The sequence below is a fragment of the Coccinella septempunctata genome, chromosome 2, assembly GCF_907165205.1.
Source record: "Coccinella septempunctata chromosome 2, icCocSept1.1, whole genome shotgun sequence".
Taxonomy (NCBI): domain Eukaryota; kingdom Metazoa; phylum Arthropoda; class Insecta; order Coleoptera; family Coccinellidae; genus Coccinella; species Coccinella septempunctata.
In genome coordinates this window covers 26493316-26520828 of record NC_058190.1, presented here as the reverse complement: position 1 = coordinate 26520828, position 27513 = coordinate 26493316, and the positions used below count along the sequence as shown (strand labels likewise).

Sequence of the window (27513 nt, the reverse complement as noted above, 5' to 3'; positions counted from 1 at the left end):
ATTTTCCATCATCAATAATTTCACGTCAAGGAATAGAAAATAACTCAACATTCATTTGCGATACACTAATTATTTTTCAATTATATTACAGTTGGAATAACAGATACTATATCTGAAAAGTCTCCCGTAACAGAGGGAATTCAATGGATGAAGAAAACCGCTTTTTTTTTCTCGAGCAACGCAAAAATATCCGCTCTCCAAGACGTCTAAGTTGATTATATATAATTTCCTTCAAGTGGCGGCAAAAATCGTCAAACTGGCTCGAAAGTGGTTTTGAAGATCCACGGCTTCATTAAGTGCCCCAGTAATCGGCTTGAAATAACAGTTCGAATCGATTTCGTCCCAATCGGTTTGTTTATATCGGTTGACAACTCCGTTGCTATTTTTACTCACGGAAATTTCACGTTTATAGAAATGACAAAGGGAAACCTAGTCACCAAAAAAATAATTGAAAATTAAATCAATTGTTTGCGATGATAGTGAACAGATGATGTTAAAAATGTCAAATACCTCAAAAAAATTATTTTTTCTACAAGCGTGCGCGTTCAACCTTTTTCCCGCACGCATTTCAAGTTGCAAAGAGTCACTTTTCCAAAACGTGCGGGAAAAACGCCTGCTCTTTCTTTCCCGCACGCATTTGCGTGCGGGAATGGATTAGCAGGGGTTTTTCCCGCACGCAAATCTTATAGAATAAATTAAATTCTATCATGTCTCTATGCACCGAACGTCAACGATGAGTAACCCATGGTAACGACATGCAGAATTACGTCTGTCATTTTATTTGAATTAATCAAATGAGATACGATCTGTATCGTGCAATTGATATATTTATATATTTCAAGCGCTTGTAGAAAAAATATTGTTCCTAACTCTTGCGGAAAGTGTCTTGCCCGCACTCAACTGCTTACCCGAACTCTGCTTCGCATCGTTCGGGCAACGGCAGTTTCGTGCGGGCAAGTATCACTTTACGCACTTGATAGGAAAATAACTATTATAGCTAGGGTACTGATTCACATTTTCACCAAACTGTATGAAATTCACGAAATGATAGGTAAAATAGTAGAAGAGTACTTCAGAATACATTTCTGTTCCAATTGTTGCATTTATACAAATGGTTTTCAAAATATTGAGGAAAAACTGAAAAAAAGGAGATATGCGTATTCAGTATTATGTTCGATATTCCTATTCTAAATATCTTAAGCACAAACCGTTTTCACATTTTTGAAGTCGAGGAATGTGGGAATATTGCACATTTTCTGAATTTCGAAAAACTTGCCACAGAGTGTTCCAAAAGTTGTGTCCAAATGGAAATAAAGATTTGCCCATAACTTTCGTTTTTCAAATTAGAACCTTAATTTTTATGATTGCGTTAGGTTCTGCGAAGAAAAATAATGAAAATAATGAGGAACATGTTATAATGCTCCTAAAATGAATGATTCCTGAGTTATTTAAGATTTTCTGAATTTATGTCGTACGTAAAATAAAATTAATAAAATCTGTTTCAAATCAATAATCCATGGTCATAGAAGATGATATGACATGAAGATATCGTTTCCAGATAATATCGCCAACATTATGAGCAAATTTTATTTCACCACCAGAAGTCATTCATGTGGCGACCGCTATAACAAAATTAGAATACAGAAAATAAGATTACTTTCCCAAAGTTATACCTCTGAGCCAATTTTGATGGCCATGAGATTTAAACGCTAAAATCAGCAAAAAAACAAACAAAAAAATCAACTTTTTTTTTCATTGAGTCCTATTTGATTCCAAGATCATATTTTGATTCAAATTATTATTTATTAGGCAATGTCCCAATCATTATCAACCTGTATACTGATATTTTAAAAGACTTTCAACATTGATGTATTATATCAGGTGTCGCTTCTTCGAACAGCTTCCTTAAATTTCCCCAATTGAAACGAACAGTTTATAACCTGAGCGAATTTTGAATTAACTTGATGACACCTAATATGTGTAGAAACGTTTATAGAAAACAAAACTAAATAACTTGAATTATTCGAATACTGCTGAACCCTTCAGAATTCAGTTGTGTTTGTAGAAGGTGATAATATAGGTTCCTCGAATTTCAACTTTCATATTCTAAAATGTTTGATGCTATAATATTAACTTCAGAATGAGTCGATTGAAAATCGAAAATTTAATGGATTTATCACTATTATAACTATACTTCCAAAGGCAAATAATTGGTGGAATAACTAGAGTATGCGGTATAATCATTATTAGAGTTAAATATTCCGCTTCAACTAAACGTTATGAACCTGGAGACAACGAGCCTTTTATGAGACTCTCGCAGGAGACTAGACACCACGAGACGAGACTCGAGAAAAGACTTCAAGTCTTACCACCGAGACGAGACTTCATTAGAGTCTCGTTGGCCTCGTGGGCGTCACTGTTTTTAATCAATGTGTGTTTATGTAGATTGTACATTTAAAAGAGGATTCGTTGCACTGCGACCTAAAGGTCTATTTGAAGCAGATTGACGCCACAAGGCGATGTAAGATAAATGCATAATTCGGACTGGCAGAAATCTACACCTTCAGTACATAAAGTAAGTCAAGGGTGTGTTCTGTGTGGGTGTGTTCTGTGCTTCAGTATATCTCGGAGAACGTGCCGACATCGATGGTGAGCAGCGACAGACCGGTTTCGCTCTTGTTTGAGCTCGTCAGTGCCACATAACTCAACCAAACGATGCCGTCTGAAGTAAGCAGAGGACATTTTGTCAAAAGCCAGCAGCGGCATCGAAGTATCAAATAATTCGATGCGACACCTGGCATTCAACGACCTAAGCTTACTCCTACAAGGCTACTCAAGGGTAGATATCTGCGTACATTTCTCTTCTCTCATCGCAGTGTTGTGCTAACGACTCCAGTCCAGTCTGGAGTCTGTTGCCGACTGGGGGAGATTGAAAAACGTCCAGTCTAAGCGGGAATTGCGCAAGAACAGTAATTGAAGCAGATTGACGCCACAAGGCGAATTTTAGGTCGTTGAATGCCAGGTGTCGCATCGAATTATTTAATACTTCGATGCCCCTGCTGGCTTTTGACAAAAAGTCCTGTGCTTCCTTCAGTCGGCATCGTTTGGTTGGGTTATGTGGCGCTGACGAGCTCAAACAAGAGCTAAACCATCGATGTCGGCACGTTCTCCGAGGTATACTCAGGTGTAGATTTCTGCCAGTCCGAATTATGTACTAAAGGTCTATTTTACTCCCCATCACAGCTGTTCTGGTCATTACGCAGTCTACAGCTCGCCCTCCAGTTCTAATGAACTCCAGTATGTGGGCTTCAAGGAGGTTTCTGCCTCACTTCTAGAAGTTTCATCACCAGGTGCCCCGGAGTTTCCTCCTCCTCCTCCTCCCCACAGAATCTGCTTACATCTACTAGAACCATTCTTATTAGGTGAGCCGACAATGGCCTGGAAGAAATTCAGTGAGGAGGTGAAGCGTATTGCTAAGTTTCGAAAAAAATTATTGGAATGATCCACTAGGGTGTTTTCCCCTGGTTCTTTCTTTCTCCTGAAACTCTTTTCTATGTGAACATTTACCTATACCACCGAAAGGCTCTGGGCTAGTGAAAGGAGTTTGTGCTCCTTTCCTTGCAAGTGTATTGACCTCTTTACCTCCTTTGATTCTCGATCAGACCTTATTATTCTCAGTATATGTGTATCGACTAATAGATTCAATATCCAAGGGGTAGTAGTCGGGTTAGCCCTGAAGAAGGAGATGACAATCTCCGAAAGCTTGGACGAAACAATAAAGAGACATTAATCTACTGCTCCTTCAACTGATACCCCTTGGATATTGTTTATTATTCTTGCCTGAAGAAGAGTTTTCTTCTGCACTCCTAAACCATCTTGGAATCGATGACGATGAAAACTTAGCTTTAATCGCAGCCTCGCTGTCTGAATGTATCACTATATCAAATGTTTACTCTTTCTAGGCTTATTTCCACACATCTTCATCGATTCCAAGCATTTCTGCTCGACATAACCTTAGACAGCGGTGGTGAGCATTTGGTGCCAGCCCCGAATACTCCAGCGTCAGTCGCCGTCGTAGTTTTAGAACCATCTGTGTACCATTTGATGATATTCTTTTTGAGAGCTGGTATTGTGAGTCCCTTTCTCAGACTTCTTTTCGTTCTTTTCTACTCAACATCGTAGTGAGAGTTTTATCATCTCGTCACTGGAAAGATTCGCTGACATCCAAGCTCTCTAATTCCTAATTCTTTCATTCTCGGTTCCTCTGGCCTCATGGGCTAATTTAGCTCTCACTGCAGAAGTGTGAAATCTGTATAATGATCACCATTGCCTTAGTTGGGCACGTTCTCATATCACCAATGATACAAACCCAGATAACCTTTCTATGATTATAGAAGTAGTAAGAGGTTATAATTAGTGTTTCCCCAATGTTATATTCATCTTTGACTACAGGACAAATAGGTTTTGAGCAACTGAAATAGAAATATTGTTCTACTTATATTATGTATTGCCGAGTGTCATTCTCGGGAATCGAGTGCAAATGAAACTTGATTTCCGGAGGTGATAGGCTGTTTTGGAGAAAAAATTGCAATTGTTTCGAGTTGATGAAACTATATTGTTTATCTCTTCATAAACTTTTTAGGGTTTTCACTCCCAATCTCTGAAACAAAATCAATTAAAAATGAAATCAACGATTTGCTCCTGCGTAAATTCTTGCACTAATTAATCAGGAGCAAATTAACTAGAAAAAATTGTTGCCTGACAATGAACTCAAAATAAATAACGTTGAAATTATAATATAATTCTCAGTTGTAACGTTTCGGAGTCTATATCAGACTCCTTCATCAGACGAAAACTCTATTTTTGAAAATAGATATATTGTTTATGTTGTCCAACTAGTTTTTCTCTACCTGGCCACTGAAACTATAAAATGAATTTTTGGAATAATACTAATATATGTTTTCTTTTCCAGATGAATGTTATACTTTTAATTATTGGTATTTTGATTTCGTTCCTGAGTTATAATGAAGGTGAGTTTGTTTATACTACATGAGTATTAAGTTCGAATAATTATTGATCAGAAATTCAAATTTATATATATGTTCCGTACCAAATATTTCTTTACCAGGCACCTACTTCAGGTGCCTCAGGTGAGCAAATAATTTTTCTCTCTAAAAAAACCATAACACATTTTCTTCAAGATTAACCACATAGGGCTTGTATTAATTAAAATTTATGAAGTTAAAAGTATTTTGTTTACTTTACATCATAATTGAGTTTCACCCTGGATAAATTCATGATAGTCTTACGTATTCTTATATTACATATTATATCCCCCATGTTATCGTTCTTCCCAAAGAATAGTTGAGAATTAATAAATATCGATTGATACATTTGAACTTCTTCTTCAGCTATTCTCACAACTAGATACGGAAAGAAGAATATAAACAGTGGAGAAATAAGACCAAGGAGTATCAACAATGTACCATCCTTCTTCGTAGGACCAAGGTAATAATAATTGTTGAATTTTGTGTATATGTTACCGGCAATGTGTATAACTCAGGCATTCTATACAATGCCTAGGCAATGTATAGAATGCCGGGTCTTCTAGGAAATGTATGAAATAATGCGAATGAGCTTTTTAAATCGTCAACGTTTTCCCCTTTCAATGCGATCTCACCTTGAACACATTGCCTGTTAGGCGTTAGGTATTCTATAGATTGCCTGGGCAATGTATAAGATGAATAATAATTCATACATTGCCATTGCCATTGCCTGACATTTTCAGGCATTCTATACAATGACTTGGCATTAAGCATATTAATCTAATGAATTCAATAACAATTGCAGGTACGGCAAAAGGATGGCGTGGTCTCCTGGTGAGAATGAACTATCATCGCCACTTCCTTGTACAACCTTCGAGGATTTAAGCTGTGATTACACCGGGATTTCTGATTACTATCGCTGTTATTTGCGGTAAGAAAAAACATTGCAGTTGACAGAACATTTCATAAGCTTCTTATTTTCACATGTATTATTCGGTACACTGATTCAGATATTATCTTTGATGCAATGACGAGAGCGCACTCATAAATCTTATTTAAGAGGAGTTTATACTACCGGATTTTCCCGCCATCCGTATAAGGCGTAAAGGAGGAAAGACTATAAGAATGTGGGGTGTTGCCAGAACACTTGAACGATAAGTAGAATAATAAGGATTAATTCAGATGCATACCACCCGCTGATATGAATATCCACAAGTGTTACGATCTGAATTGAACTAGCCAATTTGCCATCGTCATCGATAAGTAGAACATTACAATAGTTTCCACTTTCGTCGAAAAGGTGGCAGCACTTAAAGAACGACTTTTTTCAATTTCACAAGGATACGAATTGTAGCCAATGGCGAGACTTTTCGACAAATTTTTTTATGTGGAAATCCATAAAAGAGATAATTTCACCTCGGAAAGTCTTTGACATCAATGCATATTTGTTCTTCAATGAAAAAAATTGGTGATACCTGAACTACAACTTTTTAACCCAACGAGATAGAGAAAAATGAATGTACCATTCATATCGTCTTTTTTCGAGAAACTAATAATGCCATCAACTGCATTCCTCTATCTTCTTTTATTTTTGAGTTATAGGCTAAAATTTAAATTTGGGCGAATTCAACTTTTGTCATTATCTCCGTTTCTGTTTTTGCTAGGATGTTAAAATGAAGACATTATACAGACACATTTTTGATATCAATCCAGTGGAGTACTATGATTTTTTCCCATAGGTTTATTTGCTGAGCTATAACATAAAGTTGTGTTTTTCCTAATGAAAACAGTTGTTTAAAATGACCATTTTTTTACCGTTACAGAAATATACATCGCCCTAAGTCTTTCTAAGTCATTTTAAACTACTGTTTCCATTCTAGCTTGAACAGAAACGGAGATAAAGACCACATTTGAAATTTTTATTTTGACCTATAACTCGAAAACAAAAGAATATAGAGTAATGCAGTTGATGGCATCATTAGTTTCTCGAAAAAAGACGACCGCAATGTGCCATGCATTTTCCTCTATTTCGTTGGGTTAAAAAAGTTGTAATTCAGGTATAACCAATTTTGCCCACCCTGTACTTGCAGTTTCTAAAAGTCGATCGATCGAAGTCTGATAATATTGAAGGAGATCGCAGGCGATTCAAGTCTGAGCACCCCTGGTGTAGTCTCTTCTCAAGTACGGTTTTTGTGAGATAGCTGCGGTGCGGTGTGCGGTGCATCGACTGGAAAAAAGATGGTTGAGTTTTGTTGAATCTTCCTGTGGGTCCACGCACGACGCTATTTTGACAAGTCAAAAAATAATGCAGATAGATATGCAGATAATGGAGATAAGTCTATGGAGCCGGGGTGGGTTGTATCGATCATTTAGTGAAAAATGAGAAAATGCAACGAAAATATATCGGGTTGCGTATTAAAAAAAAACATGAATTATGCGTGTATTCTATTTTCGGACATCCTCTATAATAATATCAATATTTTCAGGATGTGCTCATTGTCGGACCTATTTGAAAAACAAGTCAAGTTGAAAGCTTGAATGAAAACCTTGTATTCAAGTATTTCAGAACAATAGTTTTTTAAGTCAAACCATAATATTTGTTCAATCAACTAGTTCAGATTTATTTTAATCATTTTTCGTCAAAAAACTGGAAACCTTGCTGGAATAAAAGACAAACTAAATTTTGTGTAGTCAAACTCCTCTGTCCTATTTTAATTATTTTCAGAATCCAATAAACTATTTATTCAGTTTAATTGCTCGAGTTTCTTTCGGTAATTAATTAATTTAGTCAATTCAATAAAATATTCAGGTACTCACACCAAATATTGTTCTCGTCGAGAGATCATTCTCATATTTCTCTTTATTCGAAACTATTATTTGTTTATTGAGATCAAATATACGTTTTACTCATTGTTGCAACAAAATATTTTCGTGCATGTTCATGGTGTGAATAAATGGTTAGAGGGGTGATTTCTTGTCAAAAAATATTGTGGATCTTCTAAATAGCCTCTGCTTAGAAACAGCCCGCTAAAGATGGCACTTGAAGAGTAATTCATAATTTTTTTTTAAGAAACCAGAAAACAGACAGAAATTGAATCGAGCAGACATATGCGAGCGAAGAGGCAATAAAAAAATCTTGGTGGTGTTCCCCTATAATATCAGCATGATATTCGCCTACTAGGTGAATTTAAGTTCCAGCCTATATGACTCATGATAATATACTACCTCTCTTGATAATTTTTCCTAACGTGAATAAGGAAAAAATTTTCTTTTTCCACCCCGAATTTTGAGCCTTGGGATGGAATAACGAAAAAACGCTCAGACAGGTCAAATTTTGTTGAAAGGGGGACAAATAAGGGTGTTCATATGAGTTTGATATCACTATCCCTCTAGCCGCAACCCCTAACATCTCTTATTTTTGAAAAGGGAAAAGGGGTCGAGCAGCACCTTGTTGGAAAGGCCATCCAATTTCCTGCATGAGAATATTTTTTTTTCATCGCTTTATTATTATACAGAGTGACTCAGTATTCCATCAATAACTTTCACACGACGAATTTGGATCTTTGAGGTGGAAAAAACGCTCGGACGGGTCAAAAAATGAATTCGATATCACTACCCCTCTAGCCGTCTGAGCGTTTTTTCGTTATTCCATCCCAAAGCTCAAAATTCGGGGAAGAAAGTTATGGATGGCCCACCCTGTATATGAATAACATCAATTTTTTTTTATTGCCTTCTCGCTCTCAAAGAATATCTACTCAATTTCATAAGTGTCTAGTTTACTGAAATAAAAGTATAGTTCAGTGGTCTTGTTCCTAAAAAAACATTGAAAATATCTAGGAAGCTGTAACAAAGCTCAAAAAAAATGTATATGAAAGACAAACACTAATTTTTGACAAGAAATCACACCCCAAATTTTTTAGCAACTATTCATTTATACCCTTTATATTACAATGTTCATTTACATTCCTATTTACTTGAGATGATGTGTTACTTTACCCATATTACTTTTTAAAAAACTAATGCTTTGGAAGCTAGGGCTAGAAGTTTTTAAAGTGGAATAATTTTCTCAAAGGTAGATCTCGTCCGAAAAAAGTTCAATATCCGAATTTTTTTTTAACTCGAAGCAGATTATACTCATTTACAAAATGAGTTTTTAAACCACGACACGTGTTTCGCTATCACAATATAGCATTTTCAGGTGGTGGGTGAAGGTACGTTCAAGTTCAATTATGGATTTTCATCAAGTATCGGCCACATCAATTCAATATAGGTACGAAAATTTAATATATTGATAAATCAATTGTACTGTTAGTTATAGAACGTCTCAGTGGAAACTGAATAAAAAAATCTCAACATCTCGAATTTCTCTTCGCCTATTTACCTGGTTTTTTCGTTTCCGTCAGAAAATGTGGACGACGAAAATGCGAACCACCACTTCTTACACGAACAAAATTCAGCGTGGTGATGTTGACTCGCATACCGAACAAAAACATGACCGTACTGAAAAATGGAATTTTATAAGCATTTTAGGATTCATATGGGAAAAGCCTTTTACTTGTAATAGAGGGGTTTCTCCGCGATTTGATCTCACCCCGGGGATCAATGGAAGCGTTCCGAGTACATCTAACCGTGTTATGGATATGTTCTAATCTTTCCGAAGTGCTTGATCATAACACGTAAAAATTTTAGACAACCTTATATTCTTATAACCATTTTAGTAGACAATGTAGCTACGCAAAGAGCACACTGACATTAAATCATGAACAAGATTATTATAAACATACCGGAATCTTTTCTTTTTGCCACTACTGGTTTCTCCCAATATAAGGCGAAGATTTTTCGTTCGTCAAATCTCCGAATTTCAAATACAGTTATTAGAAGTGGCGAAATGTTCTCACTTTGAAATGAGACAGTTTTTCGAGAAAGCTTAATCTTCAAAAATGGAATTTTTCTCAGTTTGCTCATTGAAAAATATTCTTCTTCTTCTTTCCTACTTTCACGAATTGGTCGAATGCTTATCTGTATGAGATGTCACAAGGAATTAGACGCTCATAATGAGAGGTTCCACAGAAAAAAAATTATTAATGGTAATTGCTCTTAGATATACGATTTGAACGCTTTTAAAAAAAGATAATAATCGAGCTTATAAGTAAAAGTTCCCATAGACTTTTCACCCATCAAAGTATCCAACTTAATTACAATATATCATACCTTATCCTTATAATTATCCTATAACCTTACAAATGAAATTTCCCCAAACAATGTACAGGCTTGATTTTGGCTGTTTCTGGTTCTTCTAGACATAGATAGGTGAAAACGTTGAAAGGAGTAATGAGCTCAATTTCGTGAAACTAAAGGTAGCAAAAAAATTACTTCTTCATTTCAAATACGGATGGTATCTTTTTTTTGGTTTCAGGTTATACAAAAAAAATTTAGCTTTTCAAAAAAAAATATATACATATATATATTATATATATGAATTAGTCGATATATTGCTTCTACACTCGAGGCAAAAACATCGTTTTAGTAAAATTCCTATTTTTATTCAAATTCTATGAAACCATTGACCAAAAATGTTCACTCCCATCTCTATGATACGAATTAAAACTTCATTTGTCAGCTAAAGCATCTATAACTTTATCAAAATCATGAAATTCAATTTCAATAAACAAATATCATTTTATTAAAACTCATAAAAAGTTCTCGAATTGAGTACCATCAAATTAACATCTTTTTCTGACGGAAATCACTGTATTCAATAGCATAAACGGGAAATGTCTCTGATGGCCTTTCTGACTCTCTGCTCTAATTCAGCCTTATTTAAGACTGGAGTCTTGAAAATTTTATTTTTAGCATATCCCCATACGAAAAAAATCCACACGATTTTGCTGGCCAGGCAATAGGACCATGCGTTCCCATCGACTGGTTGCCTGTTATTAATATTATTTGAACATCGCTGTGGCTCAATTAGCCTTTCGGAAACTGCGACCATGCAAATCTTTTGTTCTCTACCAGACTCATTCATAGGAAGCCAAGGAGGTCGTCAATGATGTTGATGAAACGGCCTTAGCCGTCACCTCGTGAGTATCCAGGACAGGTTTCCCCCATATGAGTGGTTCTTAGGTCCGCCAACTCTGGACACTGCATACCATGTGTTCAGCTGTTTCTGCTTCTGATCCACAGAGCCTACAAATCTCATCTGCTGACTTTCCCATACGGTACAAATGATATTTGTACCTACAGTGCCTTGTCAACATTCCCACCCGAAAAGCTCAGCTCGTTACAGCTTTAGCCCACTGGTTGCCTCTATCTATAGAAATGCTTCTTTTTGGAAATAATCTAAAGCAAAAATTAATGGAGATTCATCTCATTTGAGCTAATTTTTTTGTATGATATGAGATCAGAAAAAGAATGCTTTCGTATTTAGAATAACGAAGTTGTTGAATATACTGTAGTATTCCTAGCGAAAAAGTGCCTGTAGAAAATTTTTATCGTTTTTAAATATGTTAAATAGGTATGAAAATAAAGAAGTTATGACGCATTTCCAAAAATTTTCAAAATATCAAAATTTGATTATATATATCCTCAAGGCAAATGACGGTATCGTGAAACAGTTCCCACTAATGAACTTTTCATTAAAATCGAGCACAGGACTCCTCTAAACGTTTTTCCCTATCTTGTCTAGAAGTACCAAACGCAAATCGAGCAATTTGGGATACTCTATAGTCCAAACAAAACAGCCATAAATGAAATAGAATATTTTTCAAACCTTGTATTTCACATATTTTTGAAGTTGAAGATCACGTTGGTTTTTTACCCAGAGGGACAACTTCTAAGATCAAATTCAAAAGCGTATCGCTTCAAACCCTTACTGTGGGTTCCATAAAACTTTCATTGCCCGATCAACGACAAGACAGTCACTCGATTTCCAAAACGAAATCACTGAGACCTTTGTATTTTTGAATATTTTGAAGGAGAATCAATTGAGAATCATTGAATGGGCGTATGTAGATCATAATTTGATGCGAGAATGATATTCTGAATTCTCATGAATGAATTATCGATTGGAAACGAATTGTTGTTTATTCGTCAATCAAGCGTTGATTTCACGATCAAGCTTTATGAAACCGGGGGTGAGTGTGACATCCTCAACTGAAAATAGATTATATGATATTCACAAAAATGAGTTGATAAACCACGACAGGTGTTCCGCTATCACAGTAGCATCTTCAGGTGAATGGAGGTTAATTGGTTCAACAACTAATTTTCGTGAAAATCATATAATCTGTTTTTACTTCAGTTATGAATTTTCATCAAGTATCAATTCAATTACAACCCCAAACCCTATAATTTGAATAGGGAAGATGGGGTAAGTTATACGTCATTTGAAAGAGTTATTCTTAGTTCAGCATATTAATTTTTTTTCAATTCAATCTATTCGTTTTCGTAATTTTCACATTTAAATTTCAAACCATGTTGGTTCTCCCTTCAAGCATGGTGTTCAAATCAATCGAATGTTCACTCATTTATTCTGCAATTTCGATGATATGTCTGCTGCACGGTTGCCACACTAGTTATTTTGGAAAAATAAAGAAATTATTTCAATTCTTTCTCCCAATGAATAAACTATTTTTACCTTAGACTTTAGTTGTTGAAGAAAATCAAGCACTATTTTGATGTCTGGAGTATGGCAGTTGGGGATTATCGTCGAAACCATAGAATAAATTAGTGAAAATTTGATTCATTCACACAGCATTTTTGATAAAATGACCAATTCTGTATGAAATATAAATTTGAATATCTCAAAAAAAGATTGAATGAAAAAAATTAAATAATCGAATAGGAAAGCATTTTAAATGAGGTATCACTCAATCCATCTTTCCTATACAAAATAGGTTTTGAATTTGATCTCAGAAGTTGTCCCTTTGGAACTAAAAATCGACGTTCCGCGCGTTTTTATATTATTCTGTTCTACCAACCTACAGAGCCGCTGTTTCGTTTTCAATGACCCACTCTATATAATGATGAAAGAAGTTTGCAGACAAGATTGAATAATAAACTAATTAATAATTAATTCGGTGAATTTAACACCCCAAATATTGAGCGAGAAGAAGGATGATATGAACCTGATTTCGTTTTAGCACGTTTTCAAGAAAAATAAAGCTATCACGCCTACTTCGATACAATCCCTGAGTATCGTATATAGAAAAACTAGGTAGAATACTCGTATGTAATGGGCAATAATACTTACAGCAAACTTCTTATTTGTTTATTGAACATTCTAAATGAATTCATGATGAAAATTATTGTCCCGAAGGAACCATACTTAATATTAACGTATGATACTCCTCGAAATATTGTTTCGTCAATCCTATCAAACAGATGTATGTTTTTAGACGACTATTCCACCATGGTCTCATACCAATGCTGCAGTCGGTTAATTTCTTTTCCCTTATTCATATTAGGATAGCGAATTGAATAATTAGCTATATGCAAGAAGTAATGGACTGATTTCATACCAAGGATTATAGATTTATAATCCTTGATTTCATACTGCGTTTTTCTTTCTTTTTTTCCTATTCAGAATGTTTTGAGGATTCCTTCTATAAAATAAATAGCCATCCCAGGAAATTGATGGCTAGAGTACATAGAGGGATGAGTGAAATATACTAATATAATATTTGGTTCACACCAGAGCTCCAAGAATCAACGACAAAGGGCATATTTCTTATTTTTTAAGGCCAAGAAAATTTATGGATAGAATAATTTATCATAATATACTCAGAAAAACATTTTGTTAAAATGGTCACCCAAGAAAATTGATGGAATGGGTGTATGGGAAAATAAATTTCTTGGCCATTTCAAATTTTCAAAAGAAGAGAGGAACATACTCTCGATCGTAGACAGAATACCAGTTCGTTTTGATCCTTGAAATTAGAGCTCTAGGGCTGTCAGAAAGAATTAGCAATTTTTCTGAGTAAATCAGCTACATTCCTCTATTAATTTTATTGGCCTGCCGTTTTACACATTCGAGTAGTGGTGGTTCATTTCAATCCTTCTAGCTGGGGCTCTAGGGGTTTCAGTATGAAAAAAATTATGTTAGAATATTTTATTCATCTCTCTATTTACTCTATCCATCAAATTCTCTGATCGGCTATTTTGAACTGATATTTCTCCCGGGGTAGAAATCCCCCAAATATTCTGAATAGAAAAAAGCATTGTATGAAATGAGGCATAATAAACCATACTCTATAATCCTTGGTAAGAAGTCAGTCCATCCCTCCTTGCATATGGCTTATTATTCGCTTCGGCATCCTATTCTAAATAAGGAAAAAAATTAACATACTGCAGTATTGATATCGGACATATGGTATTGAACGTGGTGAAATAGTCGTTCTTGAAACTGGACGGCCGGATGTAAACATCACAACGGTGTATGAATTGGATTGATTGATTCTTTTCACTTATGATTTTTTTTATTGATTTGGTGGTAAAAGATGGATCCATCGAAAACGTAGATCGCTGGGCTCACTAGAGGGTATATACTAATTTTATAAAATACCTGAATTATAGACATTGCTGGTAATAAGTACCATATCCATGAAAATGAACTTCGAATGGCCAAATGATGCCAACATGTCACAGTATATAGAGATAATCTCTATCTATATGATTACATGGTTCTTTTTGAACAATCCTGTTCGAAAGTAATGAACTAACATTCACACACAAAAAACAATTCATGCCAAAGACTTTTTAGTTTACCTTTCGTGTGGCCCACATCTTACAATAACATCAACAGCGGAAGCAGAAAAAGCTGCCTTCAGTCATTTGTATTTTTCTACGGAAGGTGAATGGAAAATCAAAAGAACGTGGACAAATAAATTTTTCCATTAAACAGATGAGCTTCGGCAGCTATTTCGAATGACAAGACAGCATGAACAAAAAATCCAGCCCACATCAAACAGGAGAAAGATTGGGAGATGAATGAACCCTTAACTCGAAAGGCCTCTCTCCTGATGGGAACTTAAAATTGATGACGTATCGATTAAATTAATATGAATTGTTGGGGGTCACGGTTTGTGAGATTATTGTCTGACATATGGAGTCATTTTTCATTTCGACATATCTATTTTTAACTCGTAATAGGCGTAATAGCTTTATTTCTCTTGAAAACGTGCTAAAACGAAATCAGGTTCAACCTTTTTCTCTCAATATTTGGAGTGTTAGTTGAATTTATTGAATTGAAAAACATCGGAAAATGAATCAAATTTTCACTAATTTATTCTAATAGTTTCGACGATAATCCTCAACTGCCATGCATACACCAGGACCAGACGCCAAAATATTGCTTGTATTTTCATCAACAATTGAGGTTAAAATAGTCTATTAATTGACAGAAAGATTTGCAATAATTTCTTTATTTTTCAAAAATAACCAGTGCGGCAACCGTACACTAGATTTATCATCGTAAATGCAGAATAAATGCTTGAAAATTCGATTGATTTGAACATCATGCTTGAAGAGAAAACCAACGTTGTTTGAAATTTAAATGAATGAATAGATTGAATAGAAAAAGTGAGGAATATGTTGAACTCAGAATAGAAATGCCTTTCCAATGAGGAATCGCTTACCCCATTTTATTTCCTATTCAAAATATAGGGGTTGGGGTTAAAATTGAATTGATGTGGCCGATTATAATCCATTATTGAACTGAAAACAGATTAGGTGCTATTGTGATACCGAAACAAGTATCGTGGTTTAACAACTCATTTTTGAGAAAATCATATAATCTGTTTTTAGTTGAGGTTGTAACAGTAAGGGTAGAGGCGATACGGTTTTGAATTTGAATTGTGCAGTTCAGGTGTTATAATAGTCGACAGTCTACACAGATAGTTTTAAAAGTTACGCATAAAATTCATAGATCTATTTTGTATCATTTTGTAAAAGAATGCCCGAACTGATAGATTTTCATTTTGAATAATGTCCATTTCACGTATAATTCGGAGTTTGTCATGCACCCTTTTTCTTGCCAGAAATGGATAGACATTTTTATGAGAATGATTTGGTCATTGATGGGATTTTTATGATGCCTTTTTTATTATTGAAAATTTTCAATTTTATGGCGTATTGTGAGGTCGGTCACAAATATTAACATTCTATATTCCCTAAGCAGTATCATTATTTGAAATTTGAAAATAAGGAAAAAACACAAGTTCCATAATTATTTCACCTGTTGTATGAAATCTTATCTACAATTTCTTCAACACAACTAGACCTAAGAGACTTCAATCAACGACCTAAGTTCATTTTCATTATTAGCACTTATTCTGTTTTTTTGTGAGCTAAAATTGGCAAAAAGTAATGCAGAGTTGAAATCTTGGTTAAATGAAAAAAAAATTATGTTTATTTTGATACTTGATGATTATAGAGATAAAATGTGAAGCCATGAAGCAGCAGATATGCTCTTCAATGAGTTGTGACGATCAAAAATTTCAGCTGGCGTACGTATGAAGATTCTGCTTGCAAATGCTAACCTATGTTGGTTAGCTCTTGTTGATGCCATATCAAAAAAGAATGAGCAGTGCCTCTACCGAAAAATAGAAGGTGTAACTAAATAAATGTAAAATATTTACGGAGGATTCATTGGAGCATCCCTTGTTAAGATACAGCCCCTTAAAGGGAGTACATCAAATTTGTATAACAAGCACTAAAAAAGTTATAATATTGAAATTAACCTAACGTTTTATATTACCAAAAAGACACTTATAATTTATTCGGTTTACCCCATGGCTGTAAGGGGTGGAAAACGCAACCCCTAAAATTTATTTCCAATCCAACTTTTTGCCATATAAAAATTTATTTCCGATAGCCTGTTTCATTCTAAACAAAAAATGTCTCCTGGGTTTTTGCCCAAAATAAACCAGTTCCCAGCAAAAAATTATTTTACGAACAACTACAGAGATACATCGTCATAAATGCGAAAATACGAAACTCATCTGGTAGGTCGATAGTGACAATTAGATTGGTATGACGCTGTCACTTTGTGAATTTTTGAAATTGAATTAATATTAATTGTGTGTTGTTCTGTTCTCAATTTGTTACTTCAATAACAATAATTCACTTGTTATTAAAATGGCTGTATCTTAACAATGAAATTTCTTTATATGAAAGATCCTATCGATGAGGAATCACCTTGGTAAATGTTTTACACTTATTTAGTTACACCCTGTATAATCCCTATCATATTCAACTGGTTCACAGACTTTCCCAGACTGATTAGTTATGATTGCCGATTAAAATTTTGTTATATTGATGAAAATATGTTTTCAATTTCGTCTCAAATTTATTTTTTTCTGAAGAAGCCACAATTTTTTTTTATGAAATATTAAATCGTCAAAACGTCGTTACTCAAAACAATCGACATGCCTTCAAGTTTTGTTGTTTGTTCACTTTCCTCATTTATGGAATCAATAGATAAATATTTGTAAACGTTGATAAAAATGTTCTCCAAATGGTACTGAAATTTTGAGAGCACTTATTGTTTTTGGCAATAGGAATGCATATGACATGATATGTCGGCTTGTAGGACCCTCTTCTGCGAAATTGTCCACAATTAATTATTCAACAAAAAAGTGAAAGGAATTTTGAAGGGAATACCTCTACTCATATTATTATGAACTCTATCATTTCATATACCTACTCGTATCTTCTGAACATTGATTCTTTTTTTATGTTGGAAATTTTTGTATCAGATAGACTTTCCTTAGAAGTGAATATTTTCATTTGTTTCGATTACACAGCTCATAAGCTGCTAGTTCTTGAGAGAAAAACACAAATAGAATGCATGCAGTTAGCGTTCGTCACGTACGTTTTGTTAAGCCTTTGAGCAAGTTTACTCCCATCTCATGTTTGCTGAAAACATCAAATGGCATAATCCGTCTAGTCTAGGGATTTCGCTTCGATAATAATAAAATTGTTATCAGCTGTAGTAGGTATGCAGTTCATTTACCGTTATACACGAACGATGAATTCAAAAAAATATTCCGTATTCAATTATTCCCAAACACAATTCAAATTGATCCACAAGGATACCAAAGTACGACATTTCATTCAAATAATTAATGATGGATCATTAGGCATTTCTTAAGGCCTCTTCCAAAAATTTCATGACCCGTATTTTTTTTTACTACTATTATACAATGTTCGGATCAAATCTTGCAACTGAATTTTGAAGTAATTATTATCAAGAATTTGAATTTTTTGAAACATTAAACGTTCACTCTCAAAATTCCTTGGCATACTCGAAGAAGAATATTTTTCAGTACACTGTGTTATGTCTATAGAAAACATTTTCTTAATAAGTTCCTTACGTTGATAACTCAGGAATAATTTCGCGAAAACGCCTATATCAAACTGCAAAAAATTTAAGGCGAATACGGTTAAGAGTCACTGGGTGTTTTCAAATTTGACACAAAACTTTGAGAAATACTTTAAACAAACAAATGAATACAAAGGATGAATGAAAAATCAGTCTCACTGCTCTTGGGAGTTTCTCGGAAAATTCAGAGAAGAAAATATGGAATTGGATCGACAACTTAGTGATTCACGAAATGGAAATAAATATTCAATATCGAAACTATCAATTCAAATGCATATTTCCATCCATAATATTGACATAATATCAGAGTGATGGTCGTACATTTATATCGTGCCTGTGGGATATTTTATTTGAATTTCAGTAAAATTCTATCATTTCCTGCAACTGCACAATGGAATTAAATAGGTATAGTTATAATTGATAGTCATATCTTTGTTTCAGGAGAGACCAGGATGAGGAAGACAATTTTTCCGATTCGAACTGATAGTAGAAAAACTCACACATCCGTTCATAATAAAATGTAATTTTTCCGAAAACTGGAGCTCGACCAAGGCTGGAAGTCAAGCTACAGCATTTCTTGTTTCTAGACAATTATATAATGTAAAATACAATGATTAGCTATATTCCTTTGTGTCTCTATGTGCATTAAATTTATCATTTCGATGTTATTTTTTTCTCAATAACGTATATAAGATCGTTATCAACGTTTCATTTCATTTCATCTCCAACTTATTTAAAAAAAAATGAAAGAAGTAAATATTGCATCCAAAAAAGGCAGGTTCAGAATCAAAGTCATTATGGGACTAGTGAAAGACTTCTGAAACGGGAAAAATCTGAAACAAAAATAAATAAATTGAAAACTGAAACTATGAAAAACATCCAAGGTGACTTCGAAATTGCTGAAGCATTCAATAAATATTACAGTTAATTATGGGAAAAATATGCTGATAAAATAAAAACCACCAATGATTTTGTCGACAGATGTAAGACTTAGGACTGTGAAGAGTTCTTTCTATTCATCCCACCAGAACCACAGTAGATAACCAAAATTATATCAGGGTTGAAATCAAAAAAATCCGCCGGCTTCGATAGGATCAAAGCCAAAACATTCAAAAAAAAAGGGAGAATAAATAACGTGACCCATTACCTACTTGACTAGCTTGTTTTCAAAAAGGATTTTTTCCTGATATTCTAAAACTGACAATTGGAAAACCAATATACAAAAATTGTGATATGATGCAAATTATTATAGGCCAATAACTCCTATGTCGAACATAGGAAAGATCATTGAAAATACTAATGAAGGAAATTAAACACATTAAAAGAATGAAAAATGAATTATGACGAAACAAAAATGCATAAGATAATAAATAAATAATAAGAAAAAAAATTGTATCTAATTACAATACTCTGATTTTTGACCAAAACTAAATGAACGAAAACAAAAATTGCAATGTAACTGAATATGTAAAGATTAAAATAGAATTTAGAATATACGTGGCTATACTCTCCAAATTGTGCTCTCAATATTTAAATTTTTTTTTTCTAATTGCCTTTCTCATCATCATCATATATTTATGGATTTTTTTCGTTGATAACATAATTCTAGATAATAGATTGTGCTGATGCAGAAAGTTGATTCCGTGTTTTCTTGAGGAGGTTCAAGTTCAATCTGAGTTCAAGTTCAACTTTCACAATTCCGTACAATTTAGAAAGGTTGAATTAGGTTGAATGTTAAACACGGCTCGAATTTGAACCCTAAAAACGGGGCCTAATAGTTGGGGAATCCACGATGCTTAATCGGGAGAGATCTAGTGGATTTGAAGATTAGATGGTAGAATGAAAATGGTTCTATAATGTAAGCACTTTCAGTGAAGGGAAAAGCGACAGCCAGTTTTTAAAGATATAAACAAAAATCGTCTGGTGTACATACTCGAGCGTGTCAGACTAAGATACTGCCCTACGTGTCTCTGATAATAAATTCATGTTAATCTGATTCGAGATCTGATGGCTTGCGTGGTGGGGCTGGCCGTACACGGAGCAGTGGAAAATGGTAAAGAAAAAATTTTTTCAACGAACGTGTCAGATTTTCAGAGGATACCAAAAGGAAGCTACTATTCAAGAGACTGACAATTGGGACGTGACGCAAGGTCACAGCGGTACTTCAAAATTGTTAAAAAAATCGTTACTCGTACATACTCGAGCGTGTCAGATTTTCAGACAGATCGTTAATTTCGGTGTTGCAGACGTGTTGACCCATTAATCTGACTTTAATCAGGGGAAGTTCTCTTAATCTGACATTTGTAGATGCTAATAATGAATTTTTTTGAAATATCTGCCTTCCTTTACCTCTAATCGTTTCTGTATGCATCATGAAAGTTGTAGATAATAAAATTCTTCAAAAATTTCGTCTGAAGCAATTTTACGTACTCTTAACCGTTTTCGAGCTGAAGGGTTATGAGGGCGAAGAGCTTAGCCTACTTGTGAATAAAATCATTCTCCATATCTCGTAGCAAAATCCGTAACCCACATTCGGGCACAAAATATCGAGATCAATTGAAAATTAATTTTCCTACAAGCGTGCGCGTTCAACCTTTTTCCCGCACACATTCCAAGTTGCAAAGAGTCACTTTCCCAAAACGTGCGGGAAAAACGCCTGCTATTTCTTTCCCGCACGCATTTGCGTGCGGGAATGGATTAGCAGGCGTTTTTCCCGCACGCAAATATTATAGAGTAAACTAAATTCTATCATATTTCTATGCATAGAACGTCAATGATGAGAAACCCATAGTTATGACATGCAGAATTACGTCTGTCATTATATATGAATTAATCAAATGAGATATGATCTGTTTCGTGAAATGGATATATTTATATATTTCAAGCGCTTGTAGAAAAAATATTGTTCCTAACTCTTGCGTAAAGTGTCTTGCCCGCACTCAACTGCTTACCCGAACTCTGCTTCGCATCGTTCGGGCAACGGCAGTTTCGTGCGGGCAAGTATCACTTTCCGCACTTGATAGGAAAATAACTATTCTATATTCTTTCTCCTTTATGAAAACTCATTCGATAGTAATGGGGTAGGTAGTGCAATATTTCAATTAAATCAATAACCCATTCATCATCAGCTTCCTGGGTTCCTGGAATGTGTTTTGATGAATTACATTTTTAACATATAGGTATCAAATAAATAAAGTATTCAATATTTTTTTGTTATTCTTTTTCCTATATTCTAATTGAGTTGGGTTCAAGACTTCTCATGCTGTACCATGTGGATTATAATATAACCACAGTTTAAGTGTTTCATAGTGAAATACTTAGACAACAGAAGGATTGAGTTGAAAATTTTTTTTAATTAACTATCTTCGCTTTGAATGCCTCATATTTTGATTCGATTAATCAAATGAATATATTTTTATTATCTGATACTTGCTACGAATTTCTTACTTACAACAAACTTCTTACTTTTTTTTTGAACATTCTAAATGAAATAATAATTTTTTTGCTCATACTAGACCTTCGAAGATCAAAATTTTAAGTTCAAAATGGCCGTCCAAGAAAATTGATGGATAGAAGTATGTATCAGATGTTCTCAGAAAATAATTAGTTTCATTCTGACAGCCCTAGAACCCCACCTCCAACAATCAAAATCCACTGATATTCTATTTACGATGGCATGTCTCTCTGTTTTTAGAAAATTTAAAATGGCCATCCAAGAAAATTATTGGAATGGGTGCATGAGGAAATGAATTTTCTTGGCCATTTTAAATTTTCAAAAAAAAAATAGGAGCATGCTCTCGATCGTAGACAAAATACGAGTTTGTTGTGATCCTAGAAGTTAGAGCTCTAGGGCTGTCATAAAGAAAAAGAAATTTTCTGAGTAAATCTGATACATTCCTCTATCAATAGAATATATAGAAAAATTAAACGTTGTATGAAAGAAATCAAGGATTATAAACCATAATCAGCAAAATCTGTAATCCTCGGTGAGAAGTCAGTCCATCATCCCTTCTTGCATATTTATTTTTCGGTTCAGTATCCTATTCTAAATAAGAGAAAAAATTAACGGACTGTAGCATTGATATCAGACATACGGTATTGACAGTGGTGGAATAGTCGTTCTTGAAACAGGACGTCCGGGAATATTCACTTTTTAGTAGAAGTACTCTACAGGTTCCAAGCTATCTCCCCTTATATTAATCTGACACCCTCGAGTAAATCCCGAATTTCCCTCTTGGGCTCCCTAACTATAAGTGAACAAAATTTATTTGTACGAGCTGTGCACAGTTGATATTTAATATCGGACGCAACAGTTGTACTGAGTTTATTTTGTGTGTTTGTTAACGAATAAACTCTATTCTATTCTACTTTAAAACAATCGCATAGAACATCCATTCTGAATTGAACAATGAAGATTTAAATAAAAAAAAACCTTTTTCCTTACTAAATTATGAATGAAGGATTTTTTCATTTTTTAATAACATTAGAAAGCAGGTAGGTGTTCTAAGTAGCTTTTCAATGTCGATGGAACTTGTGGAAGAAATGTTTCCTATGCGGTAGAATTGTGCCTTGTCCAATGAGAAATCCGAAAACCCTCTGAAAGTAGGCCATTGTTGAAAAATTTTAATTTGAAGGTGGACAAAACATCTTGCGAGAACTAATAAAAAAAGATATGTTTTCGATCTCTATCGAACATCTTGTTTTTGCACAATTATGTTGTGAATAATTTGAGGTCAAATCATGCAAAATGCGTCCATTTGAAGAAAAGTTTTATCCTAATTTTGTAAAGGCCATCTGGAAGTAGAGATTAAATTAGTTAACTTTTTATTTTCACCTGATAGTTCAAACTACTTTGTGGAAAACGGAAGTAGAAAAAACCCGATTCCTTCAACGAAATTGGCAGTGAGAAACCAGTTGATTTTTGAGGTTTTTCTGCGCTCACAATTCCTCTAAAAGAATCGAAAAAGGTTGAAATAAATTTGAAAGTTTGGATATTTCCATAATACATTTAGAGTTAGGAAACAGTTTAGCGAAATTCAATTTGTGAAGTTCTACAGCCTAAGACAAGATTCGAGTTAATGAACTGCGAAAACTCACATAATATAATTGAATCAATTCAAAATTGAACTTTGTGTTCACTCGCGTTTCAATCACTTGACAGTCAAATCCATATATAGGGAGATTATTGTTATTCTTCTTTTAATACGAAAGAATAAATTCATATAGGTATTCAGGATATACTTTTGTTCTTCATTGTGTGCTGGAATTTAATAACAGAGAAAATTATAATAGAAGGGAATACTTTTAGCGACACCTTTCTTCCATTGTCGAATGCGGAATGAGATACTCTCCTAACTTATTCAGGTAACACCTACAAAATGTAAGTCTGGTTTCAGCATCTACAGACAACAGATCCTACACCTTTTTCAAATGATATGGATGTACCTTTTTTTTGAGTACTTTGTGTACTCTAGAATGATGAATCCTCAATGTAGAACCAATTCGACGAGTACTTGTTGTGGGGTCCTCCCGGACAGCTTGAAGTATAGTAGGTGCATGGTGGCTTTGCTGACTATTTCGACCACCTTCTCTGATTCGCAAACCACAGAATGAGCCTGTTTCATCTTATCACCGGAACACTTGTGCAAATGTAGGTATGTCTATTTGATTGTCGTCTGTTGGGAAAACGTAAACCGTACTCTCGAACCGCTGCGTGAGCATTTCCATTCGTATATCCATAAATGAACAACATATCGCGATATTCGATATTTGAAAAAGCTAGAATATTTACTTATAATAAACTTACTTATTATATACCGAATTAACTCTTTAGATTCAAAAACCCGCACTAGTACTTAAAATTATTAAGCGACAGTAACTGTCAGATTTCAAATTCAGTGAAGGAGCTCCAAGATTTTTAGACTTTTTCGTTTTTATCCTGTTAGCCATGATATGGCAGCTAGCACAAAAGTTGATATGCCATTCGAAAGTACACTAAATGAGGTATTTTTTACTGAAGAAAAAACATGTGCATAATTATTAATTTTTCATCTCATCAGACTCCTGATATTCATCTCCTTACCACGCCCGCAATAAGACTTTTTCTGCACACAGACTGTCTTATCTTGCAGAAAATTTATTGACCTTTCCGAATATGTGGTCAGATTTGACGAGGCTACAAGGAAAACTGAATAATGATTGAGTTTCTGAAAAAAATTGACATATTTCGTGAAATCAAATTAAATCGAAGAATAACTGTCAACATTTCGACCATACGTTATATGACATCACTCGTCTGATCCCCCCTTGAAGGTTGGCCACTTTAAAAGGAGATACCCTGCATACAATACATACATATACTCCATTCACTTTTATTTTAGCAGTCGGTTGGCCATGGAAATTTGACACATTTCACTCTGTATAGTACGAAAATGTGGGGTTATGACGCTTGTCAAAACATTTTTGTGTTCTAAATCAACGCTATGTTGCCCGTTCTACGTAAAAGTTTCATTTTATCACAATGTCGAATCTCTTCGGAAAATATATGACGAACATAATTGAAGCTTATACAAACTGATTGAAGGCATACCAAATCCAGTTATTTGCATGGAAAATACAAGAGATCAGTATAATATCATAATATGCACTAGCTTGAGGAGAGTTAATGTTCGTTTTCTTCTTTGGCTAAAGTTTGAATACGTTACATCAGTTGTAGATTTCAAAAATATTTACCCGAAGATGAAATGCATATGTTGCAGTGGTTAGGAATGGGTATCTCCCGAAGGAATTAACAGATAATTACAAGAACATTAAATTCTTCAACAAAAATCATCTTGCAACAATCCAAGTAAAAGGAAATAAAGGAAGTTTCAATCAAGATGAACTTCACCTTTGAACCAAAATTTCACATGAATAAACAATTAGCAGGACAACTGGAGCATATTTGGGGCTGTTCATCTTAATGCATGGATATAATAATAATAATTAGGTATTTATTGGTAATTTAAGACATTTACAATATATAGGACAAGTGAAATGAAAAATAGAAAAATCGATGACATTCATGGAAAATCCTGTAGTAAACTTTTCGCATTAATTCACTCAAACATAAAATTCTCAAAGGCCACCACTTTTTTGGGTCTCCCAAAAGAAGGAAATTCTTTGTCATCGTCTTCATTCACAATCTTTCTGATTGTGGAAATATTTAGCTGAAATATAAGTCGTTTAGATTCAGATGAAACATTATATAAATTCACTATTCTCTTACATTGGATATGTTTGCTACCTTCTGACGTATTGTGGATTTTAGAATATCAGGGTACAGGGTATAACTATTTGAATGATCGGACCTGAATTCTAAATAGCATTTCCTGAAACCCTGTCTTTTTTTTCAATCACTTTCGGTATTTTCCTAATAAAAATTGATGTTAGTTGTGGCAACGGCGTTATGACATTAACGACATTTCATGAGTGCCAACCTTACTCCGTTCTAGTTACAAAAACTTGAGAAAATTATTTCATGGCCAACCGACTGCTAAAATAAATGTGAATGCACTATACATTATACATTCCACGAAATGCACAAACCAGATCGGAAATAATCGGGCGTTGTCTCCATCTACACACGCGCAATACTTAGTATTGGCGTAGCTCACTAGCTCACATATAATCAGGTGGTGTCCTGCAATGAATCTAAATAATTTCATTCTTCCCCACTAACTCTTCTAACTTCTGAAATTATCTGCAGCACTTCCTGTGACTTATTCATCAGATGAACAACGTTTTCCCACAAATGTTGAAGGTATTTTAGCGTATCTTCTTTTTCTTTACCCATTGCCCATGTCACGCCACTGCTTACGACACCAGTTCTGTCAATTCAGCTTGACATCAGCCTCCAATTACGTCATCACCTTTCCTTCGCCTCCTTTGCTATATACCTATATATCATTTCATTGGCTTTTATTTCTTTTAATATGGCTATTATGGAAATATTCGTTAACTCGGTTTACTCATTTCAATACAAGGAATGAAAAATATCATAATTCGATTAAAAAAACTAGTTCCGAATTGTAAGGGAATATAGCATTTTTAACTGACGAACATCATACGGCACCTCATCAGGAAGAATATGGTACGTTTTTTATAATTGAATGCGAATTTGATTGGAATGTAACTACACCAGCCGAACAATGTGGAAAATAATAAACACACATCTGTTTGACATGATGTTATTGTTTGATTGCAACCAGAGCATAACATCGTGGTGAAATATTATCATCTGTAACCTTCTGTATGTCGCAATTAACGCCATTTTCCAATAAAAACTGTACTCTATCTTGCAATAAAATGTTTTCACATACACTTTGTATCGAATTTTGTAAAGCGCTGAGTGCTTCCACCAGCATGAATTTGTCTTTGTTGTTCTCCCATATTTCAGTAATTCTTCTTTCGACATCGAAATTATTCGTGAGCTCAGTTTCTCCACCGGAATTTTTAGGAACCAATTTATAATTTTTGCAGAAATTCTTCAAATAGAATGAGAAATCAGATTCGTTTAAGGATTTTCCAGATTTCCTCTTTAATCTTGAAACGTAGCATCCAGCTGAAAAAAGAATATTAATTAATCAGATTGAATCGAAAGTATCTTAATGGGACTTAAATCATTCGTGAATTATTCTTTATATACACTGAGAAGAAAGTGATTTCAATCGGGCGCGGTTTTTCGATGCATACATTCAGTTCTGTATTTAGTAAACGACATTACATTTGTTTATTGTTTGTTTGTGTAACTAGAGCTGAATGGGATTTATACAATATTTCAGATAGTTCAAAATACCCTCACTGATGGTGCTTTTTGAAATAGTGCTGTTTCCCTCTATTTGAGGACGACTTAATTATTACGCATTATTAAAAATATTCATGATTGTATATTATTGCAAGAAAATTTAAATGCCCTGGCGAAATGGTGCCGTTTTAATGAGATTGAGTTCAACATCGATAAATAATCTAAAATCATGAGATTTCACAGATCAAAAGAAGCTAGAGTATTTAACTAACGGATAGATAATGAAGCATTGTTGCGGTTGT

At 34.3% G+C, this 27513-nt stretch overlaps 2 protein-coding genes across 4 annotated transcripts in view; one reads left to right on the top strand and one right to left on the bottom strand.

Moving 5' to 3' along the window:
- The window catches only part of LOC123308812 (RYamide neuropeptides-like), a 75416-nt gene extending 56327 nt beyond the window's left edge, over positions 1-19089 (top strand). For both annotated transcript variants that reach the window (XM_044891665.1, XM_044891666.1), the window contains exons 2-5: positions 4973-5030; positions 5412-5508; positions 5851-5976; positions 18868-19089. In XM_044891665.1, coding sequence (XP_044747600.1) covers positions 4973-5030; positions 5412-5508; positions 5851-5976; positions 18868-18910 — 324 coding nt within the window. In that variant the 3' untranslated portion in view covers positions 18911-19089. The remainder of the gene's footprint in view (positions 1-4972; positions 5031-5411; positions 5509-5850; positions 5977-18867) is intronic.
- Positions 19090-26638: 7549 nt separating this feature from the next.
- The window catches only part of LOC123308808 (presequence protease, mitochondrial), a 28192-nt gene continuing 27317 nt past the window's right edge, over positions 26639-27513 (bottom strand). For both annotated transcript variants that reach the window (XM_044891661.1, XM_044891662.1), the window contains one exon: positions 26639-27028. In XM_044891661.1, coding sequence (XP_044747596.1) covers positions 26655-27028 — 374 coding nt within the window. In that variant the 3' untranslated portion in view covers positions 26639-26654. The remainder of the gene's footprint in view (positions 27029-27513) is intronic.